General features: G+C 38.3%; 1 protein-coding gene across 1 annotated transcript; it reads right to left on the bottom strand.

Moving 5' to 3' along the window:
* Positions 1-10,179: 10,179 nt before the first annotated feature.
* On the bottom strand, positions 10,180-19,927 carry LOC130848722 (oocyte-secreted protein 2-like). Its single transcript, XM_057727125.1, has 4 exons — positions 19,864-19,927; positions 13,094-13,272; positions 11,731-11,834; positions 10,180-10,408 (listed from the first exon to the last, which is right to left on the bottom strand). Exons 1-4 carry the CDS (start codon positions 19,925-19,927, stop codon positions 10,180-10,182), a joined length of 576 nt encoding a protein of 191 aa, XP_057583108.1.
* Positions 19,928-20,285: the final 358 nt, after the last annotated feature.

Genomic DNA, 20,285 nt, shown 5'->3' with positions numbered 1-20,285 from the left:
TTTTGCTGTACACCTGAAACTAACACAACATTGTAAATCAGCTACACTTCAACTTAAAAAAATAATGAAATTGGAATAGATTTCCTCCCTCCAGAACTGCTCTGGAGTTTCTGTGTTTGAGGGGTTCCAATCCTTGCAAACATATTTTCTGTTATCCTCTCTAAGATGTGACTACCTCAGGCTGGACCAAGATTTTATTTATTTATTAGACATGTACTAGATGAGTGCCTGCTGCATGACAGACACTGAGGTAGGCACTGGTATTTCAATGATGAGAAGACAGAGAGATGCAGATGAGTATTCAGTCAATCGAGGCTCATACTGATAAGTGTGAGATAAGGGAAAATTCAGAGAGTATCTAAAAGGGGTGCTTCATCCAGACTTGGCCAGGACCAAAAAAGGCTTCCTTTATCAAAGTATGACATGCATGTAAGAAGAAACAAAGTCAGATTATAAGAGTAGTGTCTAGAGAAGGAAGAGTGGTAACGTATATTATCACATTCAATTTGTACAGGCTTAGAAAGGTTAATTAATTTGCCAACATCATAGATAGAAAGATGATGCAAATTGTAGTTTAAATGCATTTAATGATTACTAGTTACCAGTCACTGTTCTAAATGCTTCACATGTATGCACTCCTTTCTTTCTCATAATACCTAGGTCTTCTAAGTATAAGCATTAACCCAATAAGAAATGTTAATCAGCTTTCCCAGCATCACACAGTAACCAGTCAAGCTGTGTGCAGATCTCAGGTTCTGTGTCTGCTGAAGTTACAGTCATGCCTATCCCCCCAGTGGGACTTTAATTACACCTCCTTTCACTTTCAGAATTGTCCCCATTTAGAAGATAAATCGTGCAGACATCCTAAATAAATAAGGTCCTGAGATAGGTGATGGAAAAATCAGAGCAAAGAGACAGGGAGTAAGGAAAGAGCTAACAGGTGCAGATTTAAATTACAGTCCTTAGAGAGGTCCCAGGTAGGACCTGGGGGGAAGGCGTAGAACTGGGGCACAGCCCCTGATCTGCAGGTCAGGTTAGGAAAGTCTGTGAGAAAGAGGAGAATGTTCACAGCAAACTAGATGAGGTCCTAGTTCTAGAAACTGGAGCATATGTGGGGACTCAGTCACGGGAAGGAGAAAGAAGGCCAGATGCCAGAACCGAGGGACAGCTTGTGAACTCTGGGGGACTGAATGTAAAGTGAGCAGGGGCCCAGTAGACAGGAAAGCATGGTATGCAGGAGCTCTGTGACCAGGGCTGGCAGTGGAGCCTGGAGCAGGAGCTCTGAAGGAACTACCTGGGAGGGAAGGAAGGACTGAATACAGAGAAGACCAAATGGAAATCATAGAGAAACAGCTAAGACAATGGCAGTAAAAGCTACGACCCTCCCTGCCTTACATTAGCCAAAGCCATTGCAAACAGAATGTTGAAGAAGAAGAAAGGAAGGACAAAAAATGCTGTAAGGAAAGGAAGGAAATGAAGAAATATGAGGAAGTAAACCCCCCAAAATCAGTTCTTTTCAACATACTTGTTTAAATTTAGAGCTGTACGGACTTCCTAGGTGGCACAGTGGTTGAGAATCTGCCTGCCAATGCAGGGGACACAGGTTCAATCCCTGCTCCGGGAAGATCTCACATGCCCTGGGGCAACTAAGCCCGTGAGCCACAACTATTGAGCCTGTGTGCTGCACCTACTGAAGCTCACGTACGCCTAGAGCCCATGCTCCACAACAAGAGAAGCCATTGCAATGAGGAGCCTGTGCACCACAATGAAGAGTAGCTCCTGCTCGCCACAACTAGAGAAAGCCTGTGTGCAGCAACAAAGATCCGGTGCAGCCAATAAATAAATAAATTTATTTTAAAAAATTATTAAAAAAAAAATTTAGAGCTGTAGAAAGAAAGAGCTCAGAAAGGAAGTTAAATAATAAGACTTCAGTTATCTGCTTTGTAAATTTCAGATCCAAGGATCCACCTCAGAGAACAATATCCAGATTAAAGACAGAATGCACTAGAAGTTTTAGCAACTAAGATCTTCACATGCACGCAAAATAAATGAATGAAAGTGAGAAGTTTCTTCAATTCTTTAGAGAGAGAACAATTACAAGAGAATCTTTTTCCAAAAGAAGCGTCGTAGAGATTTCTTCCACTTGGGTGCAACATCCCCTAATTACAAGAGGAAATGTTTTCAAGGAGGCTGGCTATCTTTTGGTGCTGAAATATCATAATAAATAATCAAGAGCAAAATTCAAAACTAAAAATAATAAAGATTTAAAGTTCTAATTTTCAAATGGTTAAGAAAAGAAAAAGAGGGCTTCCTAGGTGGCGCAGTGGTTAAGAATCCACCTGCCAATGCAGGGGACATGGGTTCAATCCGTGCTCCAGGAAGATCCCACATGCCTCGGAGCAACTACAACTAAGCCCATGCACCACAACTATAGAGCCCATGTGCCACAACTACTGAAGCCCCAGTACCCCCATGCACCTAGAGCCCATGCTCCGCAACAAGAGAAGCCACCACAATGAGGAGCCTGCGCACCACGAAGAAGAGTAGCCCCCACTCACCACCACCAAAAGAAAGCCTGCACACGGCAACAAAGACCCAACACAGCCAATAAATAAATAAATAAGTTTATAAAAAAGAAAAAGAAAAGTGGTTGTATTTAATATAAAAAATAAATTAATTTAAAAGATTCAAGTTGCTAATTTCCAAAAGGAAAAAAATGAATCTTTATGTGAGTGGAGTCAGCCTTCTAGCCATTCACTCACAAGGGACCATCAGACTATTTGAAAACTGATGTATTTCTCAAGACTTACTTGTCTTAATCCAGTTTCTAAATAGCAACACTTGCATCATTGGTTTTATCCCTGTAACCACGCATACTGATGTGTGCACGTACTTTCTAAAATTATGCTCTTCTGGAGGTAATACCCTTATATGTCTTAATAAGTACATAAACTCTCATTGAGAAAGCAATCAGTTAACCATATAATGCCTCTGACTTTGGAATATGTTAAATGTGTTTGATTCATTGCTTACTAAGCTTGTAACTTTGCAAGATTTTCAGTCACTGCTTGGAAACCATGCCCTGCCGGAAATGACATTCTTTAGTGTAATTGTAAGACAATAAAAGGTTATGATAGACAAGGACTGTTGTTACTAGAGGCCTGAAACAGGGAGCCATCAAATAAAAAGAAACCAATGATCAGAAATTAGCCTTGATTGTTTCCTGTTTGGACCCTATGTTGATTTTGGATAAAGGGGGAAAATACACTTGGTAGAGGTCTAGTCTTAGAATTCGAAGAAAAACTTTACATTTTTAGAGTTCCTCAGGAAACTAGGAGAGTTTATCAGGATGTTTGTTAGAAAAAAGAGAAATAGCTTAGGTAGGAAAATGTTAGTGCAGTGGTTGTCAACTTTCAGCTGCTCAGTGGGATTTCCTGGGGAGTTTATAAGGAATTAAATCAGTATCACTGGAGGAGACCATCCCACATGGACACTTTAGAAAATGGTCCCAAGGTTATTCTGATGTGAAGCCAGATTGGGGAACCACTGGGTAAATTTGAAAGATCATTAAAATCAGACAGTTAGAGGATGACATAGGGAAGAAAAAAATTGATTTCTCCAAAAAAGATTGTCCCTCTACAAAGATGGCTCACAAACTTTACTTTAGGAAACAAAATTGAATCTTTTTGTAGAACTTCATACTGACAAGTATGTTCTCTGTGATGCAAGACGGGCATTAAGTGAAGATTTACAGTTTATTCTGTCTCTCTCTCTGTCTCTCTCTCATCTATTGCCTTTTGTCTGCATTCTCCTTCCCACCAAAGGCAACCATTATAATAAGCTTAATGCTTATTATTTTATTTGTATCTGTAAGAAATGTACATATCTGTTTTACGTACATACATTTTTAATATACATAAATACTATTGTGTTATAGATTTCATTTATCTCCTTTTCTACTCAACTCTGTCATGAATCCCCAGTCTTATTTACTCTATGTGTTTAGTCTGTGCCTCCAGCTGCTGCATCATCCTTAGCGCACACTGACCACTTTTCACCTGATCTGCAATCCAGAGATGAGCAAACAAACAGACCCCAATTCTCACCATCATAATGATTTAAAGATTCTTCTCATACCCGTCTTCTCTAAATCTGTGTGAAAAATTTTTTGAGAATGGCCATCATCAAAAAATCTAGAAACAATAAATACTGGAGAAGGTGTGGAGAAAAGAAAAAATAAATGCTAGAGAGGCTGTTGGTGGGAATGTAAATTGGTACAGCCACTATGGAAAACAGTATGGAGGTTCCTTAAAAAACTAAAAATAGAACTACCATGTGACCCAGCAATCCCACTACTGGGCATAGACCCTGAGAAAAACATAATTCAAAAAGATACATGCACCACATTGTTCATTGCAGCACTATTTACAATAGCCAGGACATGGAAGCAACCTAAATGTCCACTGACAGATGAATGGATAAGGAAGATGTGGCACATATATACAATGGAATATTACTCAGCCATAAAAAGGAAAGAAATTGAGCTATTTGTAGTGAGGTGGATGGACCTAGAGTTTGTCATACAGAGTGAAGTAAATCAGAAAGAGAAAAACAAATACCATATGCTAACTCATATATATATGGAACCTAGAAAAATGGTGCTGATGAACCTAGTGGCAGGGCAGGAATGGAGATGCAGACATAGAGAACAGACTTGAGGACACAGTAGGGGGAGAGGAGGGGAAGCTGGGTCGTAGTGAGAGAGTAACATTGACATATACACACTACCAAATATAAAATAGATGGCTACTGGGAAGCTGCTACAGAGCACAGGGAGATCAGCTCAATGCTTTGTGAAGACTTACGTGGGTGGGATAGGGAGAGTGGGATAGGGAGGGTGGGAGGGAGACTCAAGAGGGAGGGGATATGGGGATATATGTATACATAGAGTTGAGTTACTTTGTTGTACAGCAGAAACTAACACAATACTGTAAAGCAATTATACTCCAATAAAGAAAAAAAAAAAAAAAAAACTATGGTTACTAGACCCTAGGGTATGCACATAATTAACTTTGTTGATGACTGCTACATTGTATGCTCTAGAATGCCTGCACATAACAGTTCCTTCCAATGGGGGAGGGACTAAAATTAGTTGTCTCAGCCTAAACAGTTCCATTTTTTAAAGGAAATTGAGTTCCTTTCACTATGTATACAAAACCATATTATGTGGGCTTCTACCACCTGTAGAATCCCAGGATCAATGAAGGAAATCTCCGAAGAGGAACTCTGGTGGTGTTCTCAGCCCACCATGGTGTTAGACTTACAGTTTGCAAGTAGCCATAAGACCCCTCAGGAAAGATAGCACATAGTTTGCAGGGAGTGATCCCACCCTGATCAGTCTGCCCCAACTTATGGACCAGGTGGACCTTCTGAGCATCTTCCAGTTGCTTCTTGGTAACATTCTCTAAGAGACTAACTGGGTCACTTTTTTGGTCTCCTTCTCAGAGTCAGCCTGCAGATTTCCACTGGGGAGTTTTCTGAGCCCATTGGTGGGCTATGCTCAAGATCCTGCCTGGGTCAGTCATATGGAAGTTGCCTGGGTGCCTCAGTCCACATGTCCTTAGATCCTTGATGCTTTTTCCCTCTTTGATTTTCCATCTTCTTTCCATCTTTTCACCAAAATCCCTATTGGTCTCTCAGTACATGTGCTGTTAAACATATTTCCATGCAGTGAGATTCCTATGGACTGCAGATCATTGTGCCTTGTAACCAGACTAGTGTATTTTTTATGTCAGGTTCATTGAAATATAATTTACATGCAATAGATTTTCTCCTTTTTCAGGTGTACAGTCCTATGAGTTTTGACTAATGTATAAAGAAGTGTAAGCAGGACCATAATCAAGCTACAAGCCATTACTAATTCTTGGAATTTTGAACTTTTTTTTTTTTGCTTTATCTACAATTCATCTCTAGCTCCATGACATCACTAAAACTTACTTCTGAAGAAAAAGAATGTCTACTTTCACCTGCCTCCCTCTCCACTTCCCAAGGAAAACAGGAATATGTTTTCAAGAATAAAATTAATCAGCATTTAAGCATTTGATCTAATCAATACTAACCTATGAATTTTTTTGGGGGGGGGGTACACCAAGTTCAATCATCTGTTTTTCTTTTTTTTAATTTTTTTTGCGGGGTACACCAGGTTCAATCATCTGTTTTTATACACATATCCCCGTATTCCCTCCCTTCCTTGACTCCCCCCCCTTAAGTCCCCCCCACCCTCCCCGCCCCAGTCCTCTAAGGCATCTTCCATCCTCGAGTTGGACTCCCTTTGTTATACAACAACTTCCCACTGACTATCTATTTTACAGTTGGTAGTATATATATGTCTGTGATACTCTCTCGCTTCGTCTCAGTTTCCCCTTCACCCCCCGCCCCCTCCCATACCTCGAGTTCTCCAGTCCATTCTCTGTTAACCGATGAATTTTCATTATACCAAGTCTGGCTTTGCCTCTTGCAAAACTGCAAACAGTATGTCTATTACTTGTGTGATTACATTGGGTTTTGTAAATGTTGTTGATGAATTCATCCTTCAATCACTTACATAGAATGAAACAGAGAATGAACATATATACAAAAACTGATACTTCTATGGAGAATCCGGCCAAGCTACCAGCTATTGATACAAACTTACAAACATAGAACAACTGAGGCATTCTGGCAACTTTATTGTTTGTTTCCAATAAGCACTGGAAATGATTTGTGACACCTTAACCAAAATAATTATATTGAAGCTCTGATATCTGCATATTTGATTTTTAACCCTACCAGCTCTCACCATTTATTGCCCAACTCACAGGAGCTGACAATACATTTTATACACATTTTCCTGTCCTGGGTGATAGTAGAAGCATTAGGGGATAGGAAGCTTTCATAAAATATCTGTAGATTGAAATATTGAGTCCTACTGCCTGAGAGGTTAAGACTCATGGCTGACTTTATGTGAGTGAGAAATACGCTTTTGTTCTTTTAAGTTTCTGATATTTGAGGTTGTATTATTGTAGCAGAACCTACTCAACACTTTGATACAGGTGAAGAAACAAGTTTATGCTGCGTTATACAATCCGCAGGATGAGACCTCAAATCTGAGCTCATTTAATCCTAGATTCCAGCTGTTCCAACACAGTCAAGTTGCCCTAAACTATTATTCAAGAACAGGCCAGGGACCATCAATTCCTCAATTAAAAAAAAAAAGCACACAAGTTTCTAGGGGAAAACAGGACAAGAAAAAGCAGTGTGTAGACTGGGGAGGAACAAAGGGTACATTCATATATTTTTGAATTAATTATAAAAATACAGACATTTAAATTCTTACATATTTGCATACATTTGAATAAGAGAGTGAAAAACATTAAGTTGAATTCAGTCAAAAAAGTAAGATCCCACAGTCATAGTCCACTCCTTGCTTTTATTTTCTCAAATGCTATTTGAGGTGGTCTTTGAATGCAGATGTAGAAAATGGACTTGAGGACATGGGGTTGGGCGGAGAAGGGGAAGCTGGGACAAAGTGAGAGAGTAGCCTTAACATAGATACACTACCAAATGTAAAATAGCTAGTGGGAAGTTGCTGTATAACACAGGGAGATCAACTCGATGATGGGTGATGCCTTAGAGGGCCAGGACAGGGAGGGTGGGAGGGAGTCCTGGGAGGGAAAGGATATGGGGATATATGTATAAGTACAGCTGATTCACTTCGGTGTACCTCAAAAACTGGCACAACAGCATAAAGCAATTATATTCCAATAAAGAGCTTAAAAAAAAAAAAAGGTGGTCCTTGATTAATGATCCAGTTGGTAGTGACCTGGACATCTCAGCCTCTGCTGGGCAATGTCCTAGCCTCAAGCTTCTCCCTTTTAGTAAAATTGTTACTCTCCACACAATTGCCTGAGCGAGACACATAGTTGTCATGCTTGATCACGATTTACTTCTTACCCTACTTTAAATCCATTTGGAAATGCTTCCTTCCATCTCCAAAGCATATAGAAAATTGATCTACATATTTTCTACCTTCACTACCACAAGCTCAGGCCATGATAACATCATCACTTGCCTTAATGCTGAATTACATTCTTACAATGCCTCCTAGTTGCTGCTCTCATCCACATTCACAGAGTGAGTTCAAAACACAAATCAAATCGTGCCACTCCCTGCTTATGACACCTGCAATGGGTTCTCATGTCACTGAGATAAAAACCATACGTGAAAGAGAAAATCAAGTATCGTATATTAACACATATGTGGACTATAGAAAAATAGTACAGATCAACCAGTTTGCAAGGCACAAATAGAGACACAGATGTAGAGAACAAACATATGGACACCAAGGGAGGAAAGTGGGGAGGGTTGGGGGGGGGAATGAATTGGGAGACTGGGATACCAAATTGTACATTCTAAATATATGCAGTTTATTGTCTGTTAACTGTATCTCAATAAAAGTTCTTTTAAAAAAAAACACATACATTCCTATGCATGGCCTGAAAAGGTTCCCAAGATCAAGCTAATTAACATATCTATTATCTCACATAGTTGCTATTTTGTGTGTGTATGTGTTGAGAATATACAAGATCTACTCTCTTAGCAAATTTCAAGTGTACATTATTATTTATTACAGTCACCATGCTGTATATTAGGTCTCCAGGCTGTATCTTGTAACTGAAATTCACTTTGACCAACATCTCTTCATTTCTTCCACAACCCTGCCCACCATCCTTCTACTCTGTTTCTATGAGTTCAACTATTTTAGAGTCCACATCTAAGTGAGATCACGCAGTACTTTTCTGACTTTGGCTTTTTTCACTTAGCATATTATGCTTCCGTTTCATTCATGTTGTCACGAATGGCAGGATTTCCTTCTTTCTATGCTGAATAATATTCCATTTTCTATAGGTATAGATATATCACATCTTTATCCATTCATCCATTGATGGATACTTAGGTTGTTTCCATATCTTGATTGCTGTGAAAAACGCTGCAATAAACGTGGAAGTGCAAATGTCTCTTTGACATCCTTTTTTCTTTTTCTTTGGATCCAGAAGTGGGATTGTTGGCTCATAGGGTAATTCTATTTTTAATTTCTTGAGGAACTATCATACCATTTACCATAGTGGCTGAACCAATTTACATTCCTTCCAAGAGTGTACTAGGATTCCCTTTCCTCCACAGCCTAGTCAAAACTTGCTGTGTATCTTCTCGAGAATAACGATTCTAACAGGTGGGAGGTGATCACCCGTTGCGGTATTGATTTGCATTTCCCTGATGATTAGTCATGCTGAGCTCCTTCTCAAGAAAGAACCTGTTGGCCATTTTTATGTCCTCTTTTGAGGAATGTCTGTTCAGATTCTTTGCCTATTTTTAAATCTGGTTATTTGGTTTTTTCACCATTGAGTTGCAGAAGTTCCTTAATCTTTTGGATATTAATCCCTAATCAGATGTGTGGTTTTTGCAAATACAGTCTCCCCCAAATCAGAGTGATCTTTGGTGTATTACATGGGTAGACTCCCTCTTTAAGGGAAAGAGGATAGCATAACAGCTGGTGATAAATGATCATCTAACACATTGCTCTAAAGTGGCAGGATGATTCCATGTTGACCACTTCAGTCAATTATTTTAAGTGTTGAAGAATTATATCAGAGATAAGGGAAAATCTGATCTCAAATTCCAGTTAAGGAAGTGGTTAAATTCTAGACTAAGTCTAATTTCCTTCTTTAATAATCAAACATGAAGTATATTCAAATACTTTTAGGACACAACTTTACTGATTAATTAGAAAAACCCACACAAGTTAAAGTATCTTCATATAAAAGCACTTTGTCTTTCGTGGGAGTTACTATGTTAAATTTTAGTCTCTGGTACATTTATATACCTATCTCTATTTTTTTTATTCTTCAAAAAATGTATTTAGAAAATATTTATTGGAGGTTTATATCAACTGAACCCTGTTATTGTCATTGAAGAGCTATTGTTGAATCTACTCTATAGAACTAAAAATGAAATTTAAATGGGTAGTAGAATTACTTAACAGTCAACATTAAATTAATAAGACATCTCTCTAATAAATAAAAGTATCTAAAATATACCTTCACTGAATCAGGACCTTCATTGAATTAGGGGTTTTAGGGATCAGGTACCTAAGGAAAGGTTTATACCAATTCCTGTATTTTTGTATAAAACCATTGTTTTTCCATGAGACAAATTTCCAAGTTTCAGTTTCTCCTTAAGTACAGAGTCAGTATGACTGGAATTTAATAATCCTAACTCTTCTGGTGTTGTCTCAAAGTCAGAAATAAAGGGACTGGGATCCAACTTTATTTCATTATCTGTAGAAACTGGTGTGAGCCATACTGATTTCCTAAAAGAGAAGAGAAACAAAAGGCAGATAGGGTTGGCAAAAGTGGTACCAGGACTTTCGGAATGTAAATTTGGGGCCGAGCTATTTTTTACCACTGTTTATCATCATCATCATTTTCAACATGCTGATTTAGGGGTGCAACATAGTGCCTGTACCTTCTGGATAATAGATGGTTTGTAATGCTTGCCTTAGTAGAGTACCAAAGTGCCCAGTAAAACAGACTTAGACAAATGGATCCCAAGAGTGGTAAAAGTTGTCAAAAGCTTAATCTGACCCAGTGTGCTGGTGTGTGTGTGTGTGTGTGTGTACACAACAGTAAATCACCATGCACCAAAAACCTACTCATATACCTTTGTTGACTTAGTCTTCACTGTTAATTGTTATTTTGCTTGCAGCTATCTTTCTTAAGATACTCCCCAGAGAATCACTAAATCCCTCAGCTTGGTTTTTCCTTATGAAAATATGTTAAAGGAAAGACCAAGAGTATTCAACAATGTGGTTGTACTTAATGCCACTGAATTATACCCTTAAAAATGGTAAATTTTATCTTATGTAAAATAATAAAATAAAAAACCACAATAAAAAATACCAATTCTCCCTCACCCCCCCCAAAAGTTACTCTGATAATGTTAAAAGAGACTGCACAATTGCTCTGAGCTCAGAATTCTTTTTTCATGTCAGCTGTTTCCATACATTAAAGAAAGAAATTCTTTCCTTGCGGTTTTCAGGTGGTTTCTAAGATTTGTCACTCAGACTCACAAAACTCAGTGTAAATATTTCAGTGACATGGTAAAGGTGTATCAGGATATACTATGTCCTTTTGGGATTCAACCTCTTCGTTCCACAAAATTGCAAAGTGCATTCAATGATAGGCTGATAAGCCTTTCCTTTCATGTATGTCCATGAGTTAGTATTAAAATGAAGAATTTGTTTTCTCTTAACTTTTTCATCATTCACTCTCCTAACGTGGAATTGAACCATAAAAAACATTAGAAAAAGAGTATTATGAAGGAGAAAACACTGAAAGATAATATCGTGTTTTATTCTTCCATTACTAAGGTGACTGAGGGATTAAAGTTCAGTTACTGTAAAATAACCTAGTTACACAAGATTATGTGTTTTTATTCTAAAATGAACATTTTGAAATTTAAAACTAAAAGTTAAAAAGTACTCAAAATATTGTTAAATGCTAATTTGGTGTTTGGACTTATGCTTATGAGTGGGTCATGTTATAGTCTCTAAAATCTAAGCTTCTGCAGAAGCGTCTGGTAAGTAAAGGTGAAACTCACATATTCAAAAGGAGTCTGGTTTATTGGACTCACCTAGAGGCAGAACATTCCAAAGGGATTTTCTGACAGTCATAATGTACATTCCTAGGGTTAAAGTACAGCTCTGTTTGAAAAAGGAGAGTGTCCTCTGAAACAACCTAGGAGAACACAAAGTTAAGTAGATGATACTTCTAGTAACAAAGGAGGCATACACATATTTGAATACAAAGTAGAGAACATTCATGATCTCAGAAACAGCAACTGTCACTTTCAAGTACATACAGAGGTCTGACAGTCCACTGGGACAGAAGAGGAGTGTTATCTGTAAGAGTGGATTTAAAGCTCTCGAAAAAAAATCTTAATAGTATAGAGGAGCAGACTTAAACTCTTACTCAGAGCTATCTTTATCATTCACGAATGAAAAGGTTTTCAATAGTTCTTCTGAGAAAGATGATTTGGACATCAAATTACAGAGTGGTTTAAAACATAAGCTTTGGAGGGGAATCCTCCTAGTTGGGTATCTAAACTACCACCAACTGGCTGTGTATCTCTGGGCAAATTGTTAAGGTACCTTCTGAAGCTCTAGCTCCCTCATTCCTAAAATAAAGACAACATCTAATTCACAGGTGACTGTTTTAATTAGGCATTGGCCCCAAAGGCTTTTGTAAGTAGTATGAATATAAATTGTTTAAATTTTGGAATCTATGAAAAGATAATAACCCGGGATAACAACACAGTTTTAAGATGTGTACCTGACAAAATAACTGACAAAGATTTTATTCCAGTGAAAATCTAGTCCCCGTATAGACACACATCCTCACAGAGCATGGGTAAATTCAAATGATCTATTGTTTTCTGGTTTTTTAAATATTTATTTATTTATTTATTTATTTATTTATATTTGGCTGTGCCGGATCTTTAGTTGCCTGCAGGATCTTGGGATCTAGTTCCCTGACCAGGGATCAAACCCAGGCTGCCCCCTGCATTGGGAGCACAAAGTCTTAACCACTGGACCACCAAGGAAGTCCAAAATGATCTACTGTTAAATATGAAACACCGTCCCAGAATTGGTGAGCTCCCACATTAGGAACATTGAATGGAATTTAAAACTGTCACCTAAGCTTTAGTGAAATGCGATACCTAGTAGCCTAAAGACAACTTAAAATCAGTTCGCTAACCAGTCTGGAAATCTGTACTTTAAGGTCTTGTACACAAAGAGGACTCAATATTCAGTGACCAAGTACAGAACTGTACTGTCATCTATCCATGAGTTACTGTAACTAGAAGCAAAATTTATTCTTAAACAAAAACAAAACAAACAAAAACGGTCAATAATTTTAGCACCAGGCATAAAATTCTAAAACAATATCTAGGTTTGGTTTTTATATTTGTTTTTACAGATAATCATTATTCTTACCTTTGTCCTGATCCCACACTCTTGGACAGGGTATAAAAAGTCATATGCATATGTTTGTATCCGAGTCACAGGGCAACCCGATCCCAGATACAGTTCATCAGCAAATATATACAAATTGCTGCTGTACGCACACGGGCTAACACAGACCATTACCCAGTCCATAGAACAGCTGATTTTCACTGCAGAAAGAATCATATGAGAAAGCTTCAGATGTGTATTTATCTCAAGGAAGAGCTCAAAGAACATTCAGCTATGCCCTTTGTGATTAATGAAAGGTATTTCTCTGGCAAAGATAATCACAGCTTTAAGAACAGCACGTAAAGGTTTTTCATATAACTACTTTCCAAAATATCTGCACAATTACAGCCTCAAATAAGTAAATTTCAGTTATTTCACAGGGAAAAAGAACCAATACATAAAAACATCATTATTTTATCCTCCTACCTCCTCTTAAAGAAATTAGATTCCAAAGAGGATAATATAGTTAGGACTACACATAAGGGAAAGAAGCAAACTGCAATGCATTAGAAGAGGAGTGATGTATTTCAAGCAATACTTTTTAAAGGGGGAAAAGGAGGAAGGTTCGTATGCTAGGGTCCATATCTAGAGCGACCAGAACAAGAGACAATCATAGCAGCAAGAGGAAATCGTCTGAAGAGGGAAAATCCACTGTGGGATGGAAGTTTTACGAAAGCTTTAATGTAAAACCCATTCTTATCGTCTATGTTGAGATCTTCAGTAAGTCAATAATAACCACTATTTCTAATTGAGTCATTTTTCCTTTGCAAATGAAATAAAAGTGTACTAGATTCTGACTTAATACGCTAGACAATCATTAACCAGAGGTTCTCAGGGGATGAGCAGTTAAATTTCAAAGGTCCTTCTATTGTTCAGAAGAAAAGTAAAGATTTATTAGCTTTAGTATTTAAAGATGCATGATCAGTAGTGTGTGTGTGGCGGGGGCGGGGGGTAACCTAATAAACCAGATGGTAAAACTTCCACATTGGAGAAGAACAAAATAGAATGGACAAAGATAAACAAATTTCAAACCACCCAGAGAAAGGCAAAAGAGGAAAAGGGGGGAAAGAAAACACACCAAAAACCAAACCAAAAAAGGACAAAAGCAATAAGATGGTTGTAATAAATTGCACGTATACTAGCAATAATATAAATGAATAAATGTTCAAACGTAAATGAAACATGGTGTTAAAAAAATGAATGAATGAAATATTCCATGCCAAATCACCAACAGAAGAATGAAGAAATAAATTGTAATTTATTTATATAATCAACTTCCATACAACACGGAAAATTATAGTTATACCTATAAACATAAATCTAAAAACAGTTGTGAGAAAGAAGCACGTCACAATTCAAACCTTATATATCTATTGACACAAATGAGAAATAAACGCTTTTAAAAAGATTTTTTCCAAGCAGACTCTTCTTAGATATCCAGTATCTATCCTACATTTATTAAGGTTTTAGAATCATAACCCAAAACATGACTCTTGATCTCATCTGATACAGCCTCCTGCTTTACAAAAGCTAGAGTAATATGGTTTTAATCTTATCTTCTTATTTTGACATTAATATAAACGACTAATACAATCTTTGTAGTACAAAGCTAGAATACTTTGAACATGGATTTCATTTCATAATATTCTTTATATTCACAGCAAAACAGAACACAGATACATTGCCCCTGCTTATAGTACTACTTGCACATAGGACTTCTAGATGAACAGATATCGCAGAATTTCTACTTTAAGCAAGGGGAGGGCAGGAGAGTGAAAGCCTGACTGGTAATCCCACCTTCAGGAAGACAGAGTTCTTGCTGCTGGCTGGACAGGTCTTGAATTCTGCAGGCACCCAATTATTAGCTTAAAAGAAACTGGTATCTGCATCTTTATTCTTGCCCTAGCATACCGTATTTGTTTTTCTGGCTTACTTCACTCTGGCTGACAGACTCCAGGTCCATCCACCTCATTTTGGGGGGGAGCAGGGGAGAAGTGCCAAGGGGAAGCTGGGACACAGTGAGAGAGTAGCATTGACATATATACAGTACCAAATATAAAATAGATAGCCAGTGGGAAGCTGCTCCATAACACAAGGAGATCAACTCGATGATGGGTGATGACTTAGAGGGGTGGGATAGGGAGGGTGGGAAGGAGTCACAGGAGGGAGGGGATACGGGGATATATGTATAAATATAACTGATTCACTTTGTTGTACAGCAGAAACTGGCACAACAGTGTAAAGCAATTACATTCCAATAAAGAGCTTTAAAAAACAAAAAAAGAAACTGGTAAACTGCAATACAATACATCCATGAGTCAGCGAAGGCTGCCAAAAGCGAAGATTCACAATCAGCTTGACTGTGAGTTCTGACAATTAGACTGATTTTACTTGGAGCCTCAGACTAAGATGTGGACTGGGCTGAAATGGTTAAAGAGAAAGTTCACTCAAAGGGGGAGATTCTACCGAGTAACTGAAAGTCAAGCTACAGTGGGTTGGGATGATGTTTAAGACAAATTTCCTAGACTCTCATAGGTCTCCTTAGTCACCACATGTGTTCTAAATGCAGCCACAACTAAAGCACTTGCATGTCAATTCTCTGTTTGGAACCTAAGAAAACCTGGAAAGTAAACAAACTATAGTATCTTCTTATTCCACAAATAAGTCATCAGTTGCTGCTGAAGTCTGATTAATGCCTCCAGTCCCCTACCAGCTGATCTTTAAAGGCAGGAAAAAAAAATTTAAAAAGCAAAGCAGCAATAGGAGAATGACTCAGGTATCGTCTCCATGGAAAGGGTAGAAGGTGAATAAATTGGTGATGGGCTCCAAGTCTAAGGCCTTACTTAATGGCTGCATTTAGCAGGTGTGCAGTCCGAAAAATAATTAGGAGGCAAGAGTTTCTTCCTAATGCAATTTAAATAGCTTGTCACTGATGCCAATCTTGATCATACATTATATGCCACACATTATGATTGGAGCTTGTAAATTATCTAAAAAAACTACACGCACTGTAAGGCACAAATTATAATCATGATTGACCTTAACCCTGTACTCTTCACAGATTTACTTAGTAAACTCTCCCTCTATAGTAACTATAGAAATGCTAAGAATCGGATAAGTTTTCCACAGCAAGAACTCATTAAACGATCTCCCTGTAGACAAATCTTAGATCAGTTTAGGGATTAACAGGTGGTCCTTGGAAGAACTAGTCAAACAAGTGTCTTTAAAAATGACCATCTGATATATATATATATATCTGAAAAAAAAACAAAAAGCACTAATTTGAAAAGATACGTGCACCTCGATGTTCACAGCAGCATTATTTACGATTGCTAAGGTATGGAAGCAAACTACCTGTGCACCAACAGGTAAATGGATAAAGAAGATATGCTATATATACAATGGAACACTACTAATCCATAAGAAAGAACAAAATTTTGCCATTTGTAGCAACATGGATGGACTTGGAGGGCATTATGCTAAGTCAAGTAAGTCAGGCAGAGAAAGACAAAGTGTATGACATCACTTATATGTGGAATCTAAAAAATACAACACACTAGTGACTATAAAAGAAAAGAGGCAGACTCACAGATGTAGAGAACAAACCAGCGGTTCAGTGGGGAGGGGAGGAGAGGTTATATAGAGGTGGAGAAGTTGGAGGTACAAACTGTTGGGTATAAGATAGGCTCAAGGAATATAGCCAACTCATAGAATATAGCCAAATTTTGTAATAACTGTAAATGGAGTGTAACCTTTAAATGTTGTATAACAAATAAACTTCAAAAAAAATGGCCATCTGTCATCAGTATTTTAGTACCTCATACTTCTCACAGGTAAGTCTAACACAACTCTGAGTAAACCAGTTATGTGTCAAAAGGGTTAACTGTCTATTTATTATCTTCTTTTCTATATGATAGTGCTTATTTACATATTCACTGCAAAGTAATAACAGTAAGATCACGTAGAAAATAGCTAGTCATTCAAACCTAGATGAGGAAAGTTCCCAAACCAGTAATAGGGACTAGTAGGCCTTGGAGGGCATTCTTTAACACTTTGGAAAATCTCAGTCTTCCCAGCATGAAGAAATATGTCTTTGCTTAATAAGCAAGATAACTCCAGCACCATTTGAACTTGGAAGTTCTTGGTTTTTAAGGGTAAATCATCAAGAAAGAAAGAAAATATAGGGAGATGTTTAAGAAAAAAGCGGAATTTGGAGAAGGCAGGTGTTCTACATCAGTGATTGTAACCTCCAAATCACCTCTCTCCATGTGTTCAAAATATTGTTTTAACCTCAGCTAACTAAGATTATCAGGAAAATCCTTCCTAAACAAAAAAAAAGACCAACAATTGGATTAAGATAGATTCATGCTGGGGAGGGTGTGGAGAAAAGGGAACCCTCCTGCACTTTTGGTGGGAAGGTAAATTGGTACAGCCACTATGGAAAACAGTTTGGAGGTTCCTTAAAAAACTAAAAATAGAACTACCATAGGACCCAGCAATCCCACTCCTGGACATATACCCAGAGAAAATCATAATCCAAAAAGAAACAAGTACCACAATGTTCATTTGCAGCACTATTTACAATAGCCAGGACATGGAAGCAACCTAAACGCCCATCAACAGATGAATGGATAAAGAAGATGTGGCACATATATACAATAGAATATTACTCTGCCATAAAAAAGAATGGAATTGAGTTATTTGTAGTGAGGTGGATGGACCTAGAGTCTGTCCTACAGAGCAAAGTAAGCCAGAAAGAGAAAAACAAATACTGTATGCTAACTCATATATATGGAATCTTAAAAAATGGTACTGATGAACCCAGTGACAGGGCAAGAATAAAGATGCAGATGTAGAGAACGGACTTGAGGACATGACGGGGGGGCAAGGGGAAGCTGGGACAAAGTAAGAGAGTAGCATTGACATATATACACTACCAAATGTAAAATAGATAGCTAGTGCGAAGCTGCTGCATAACACAGGGAGCTCAACTTGATGATGGGTGATGGCTTAGAGGGCTGGGATAGGGAAGGTGGAAAGGAGTCGCGGGATGGAGGGGATATGGGGATATATTTGTAGATGCAGCTGATTCACTTTGTTGTACAGCAAAAACTGGCACAACAGTGTAAGGCAATTATACTCCAATAAAGGGCTTAAAAAAAAAAGATAGATTCAAAAGGGTAAGTGGACATGGACATACAGGAAGTCCATGCTTCTGGCTTCACTACTTTTTTTATGCTAATTTTAGAGTCAAGTTTCAGAGATTCTGAGTTTGTGTCTCAAATAGCTCAGAAATCATTTGAGAAAAAGCCAGAGGAACATGTGCATACATTAAGTAGAATCTTCCTCGCACCCAAGCATCATGTACCATAGCCAGGGCTGAATGTCCTACTCACCCCATCCCAGATAACCAGAATTCTTACTCCACTCACAGGTCACTGCCCTTTCTCCACATGTGCTGAATTGAAATGATGGAAATTACTGAAAAGTCAATAATTAACTGCTACATAGTGAGCTGCACTAGCCTAGGCATTCAGAAAAATTCATCTTAGGTAAAATGAAAATATCAGAAGCTATATGTGCTAAAAATGGTACTGATGAACTCAGTGACAAGAACAAGGATGCAGATGCAGAGAATGGACTGGAGAACTCGAGGTTTGGGAGGGGGCAGGGGGTGAAGGGGAAGCTGAGACGAAGCGAGAGAGTAGCACAGACATATATATATACTACCAACTGTAAAATAGATAGCCAGTTTGAAGTTGCTGTATAACAAAGGGAGTTCAACTCGAGGATGGAAGATGCCTTAGAGGACTGGGACAAGGAGGGTGGGGGGGACTCGAGGGAGGGTGGGGGGGAGTCAAGGGAGGGTGGGGGGGAGTCAAGGGAGGGAGGGAATACGGGGATATGTGTATAAAAACAGATGATTGAACTTGGTGTACCCCCAAAAAAATAATAAATAAATAAATAAAATTAAAAAAAAAAAAGAAGCTATATGTGGTCCTTGCTCATAAAGGGCTTATAGGCCAAACAGATAAGAAATTCACACATCATTTCCTGAAAAAAGACCCCACTTCAAGCAGAAGGAAATAGGCACACCCAAGTGACTTTTAAAAAAACATAGAGAACACAAAAAGTAATATTGAAATGCTGCCTTAGAGTAGTTGACATTTAGTCTGGCCTTGAGGCTGGGAAGTGTCTGGATAACACACAAAAAAGTGGAGAATACTCCAGGTAAAATAGATATTCAAATCAACTTATAGACCAGACAGTGATTTAGCTTTATCCTATTGGCTTTGTAGAACCATTGATGAATTTGACATGAGTGAAGGTCAGACAGTATTTTTAAAAGAACTTAATAGTGGTATCATCAAGAGGAAATACAAAGGGTCTGAAAGAAGGAAAGTCAATAAAGATACAATCAAATATCTTACAATACCACCAAGTACTGGTATTTAGCAGTGGGTTCGAAAGGGCAGCCTAAAACACAGAGCCAAGGACTATTTCTGAAGAATCTCTGCAAATGAGGGTGCAGATAGAGAGAAGACCACAATATAGAAGAAAGAAACATCTCAGACATTTAGGCAGAAAGTTAAAATGTGTCCTCAGTAACAGAACTCAAGTCCAGTTGCCATGAAAGTATTTCTCTTCTAGCAAAGGGTAAGATCGGACCTCTCTAGGGAGGAGAGGCCTGCATGGAAAGATGGAAAGCAGTCCGAGGCAGCCTCCAAGGGAGCATTCTCTAATTCTTTTACCGTAGATGTTCTCAGCGCAAGGCCAAATCAAGGCAGCAAGGAGAATCAAGATTTCTAAAGCCATAGAGACCTCCATGTCAGCAGACCCCCAGCACAGGACTTCTCAGGAAATAGGAAGTGGTAACAGCTTAAGTGATTTTATAGGGCATCCCATGCTCAGCTGCCTTCATCTTGCTACTTAGATCGCCCATGGGGTGGTTTTCATGGTGTCAACCACCTAAAAGCTGAGACTCTCCTGATTACCCACATACTGATGCTCAAAGAGGCCCATCAGGTGAAAAGTGCTAATTGATGACTGTGTCTGCCTGACGCCTGTTAAAATTATCTGGGAGGCTGGTAAGGCACACACTTCCAATAAAAGCTAAATTATAGAAAACTGTTTTCACTAGGTAATTTTCAGGTGTCATCTAATACGCTGAAGA

Source organism: Hippopotamus amphibius, chromosome 3 (genome assembly GCF_030028045.1).
Source record: "Hippopotamus amphibius kiboko isolate mHipAmp2 chromosome 3, mHipAmp2.hap2, whole genome shotgun sequence".
Taxonomy (NCBI): Eukaryota; Metazoa; Chordata; class Mammalia; order Artiodactyla; family Hippopotamidae; genus Hippopotamus; species Hippopotamus amphibius.
This window is presented reverse-complemented; position numbering and strand designations above follow the sequence as displayed.

Excerpts from the sequence above, each read along its gene's own strand:
- LOC130848722 (XM_057727125.1), bottom strand. The coding sequence starts at position 19,927 with ATGGCTTTAGAAATCTTGATTCTCCTTGCTGCCTTGATTTGGCCTTGC. Across the intron at positions 13,273-19,863 it reads TTGCGCTGAGAACATCTACG|TGAAAATCAGCTGTTCTATG; the intron begins GTAAAAGAATTA and ends TTCTTTCTGCAG. Across the intron at positions 10,409-11,730 it reads TTGGAATGTTCTGCCTCTAG|GAAATCAGTATGGCTCACAC; the intron begins GTGAGTCCAATA and ends CTTCTCTTTTAG.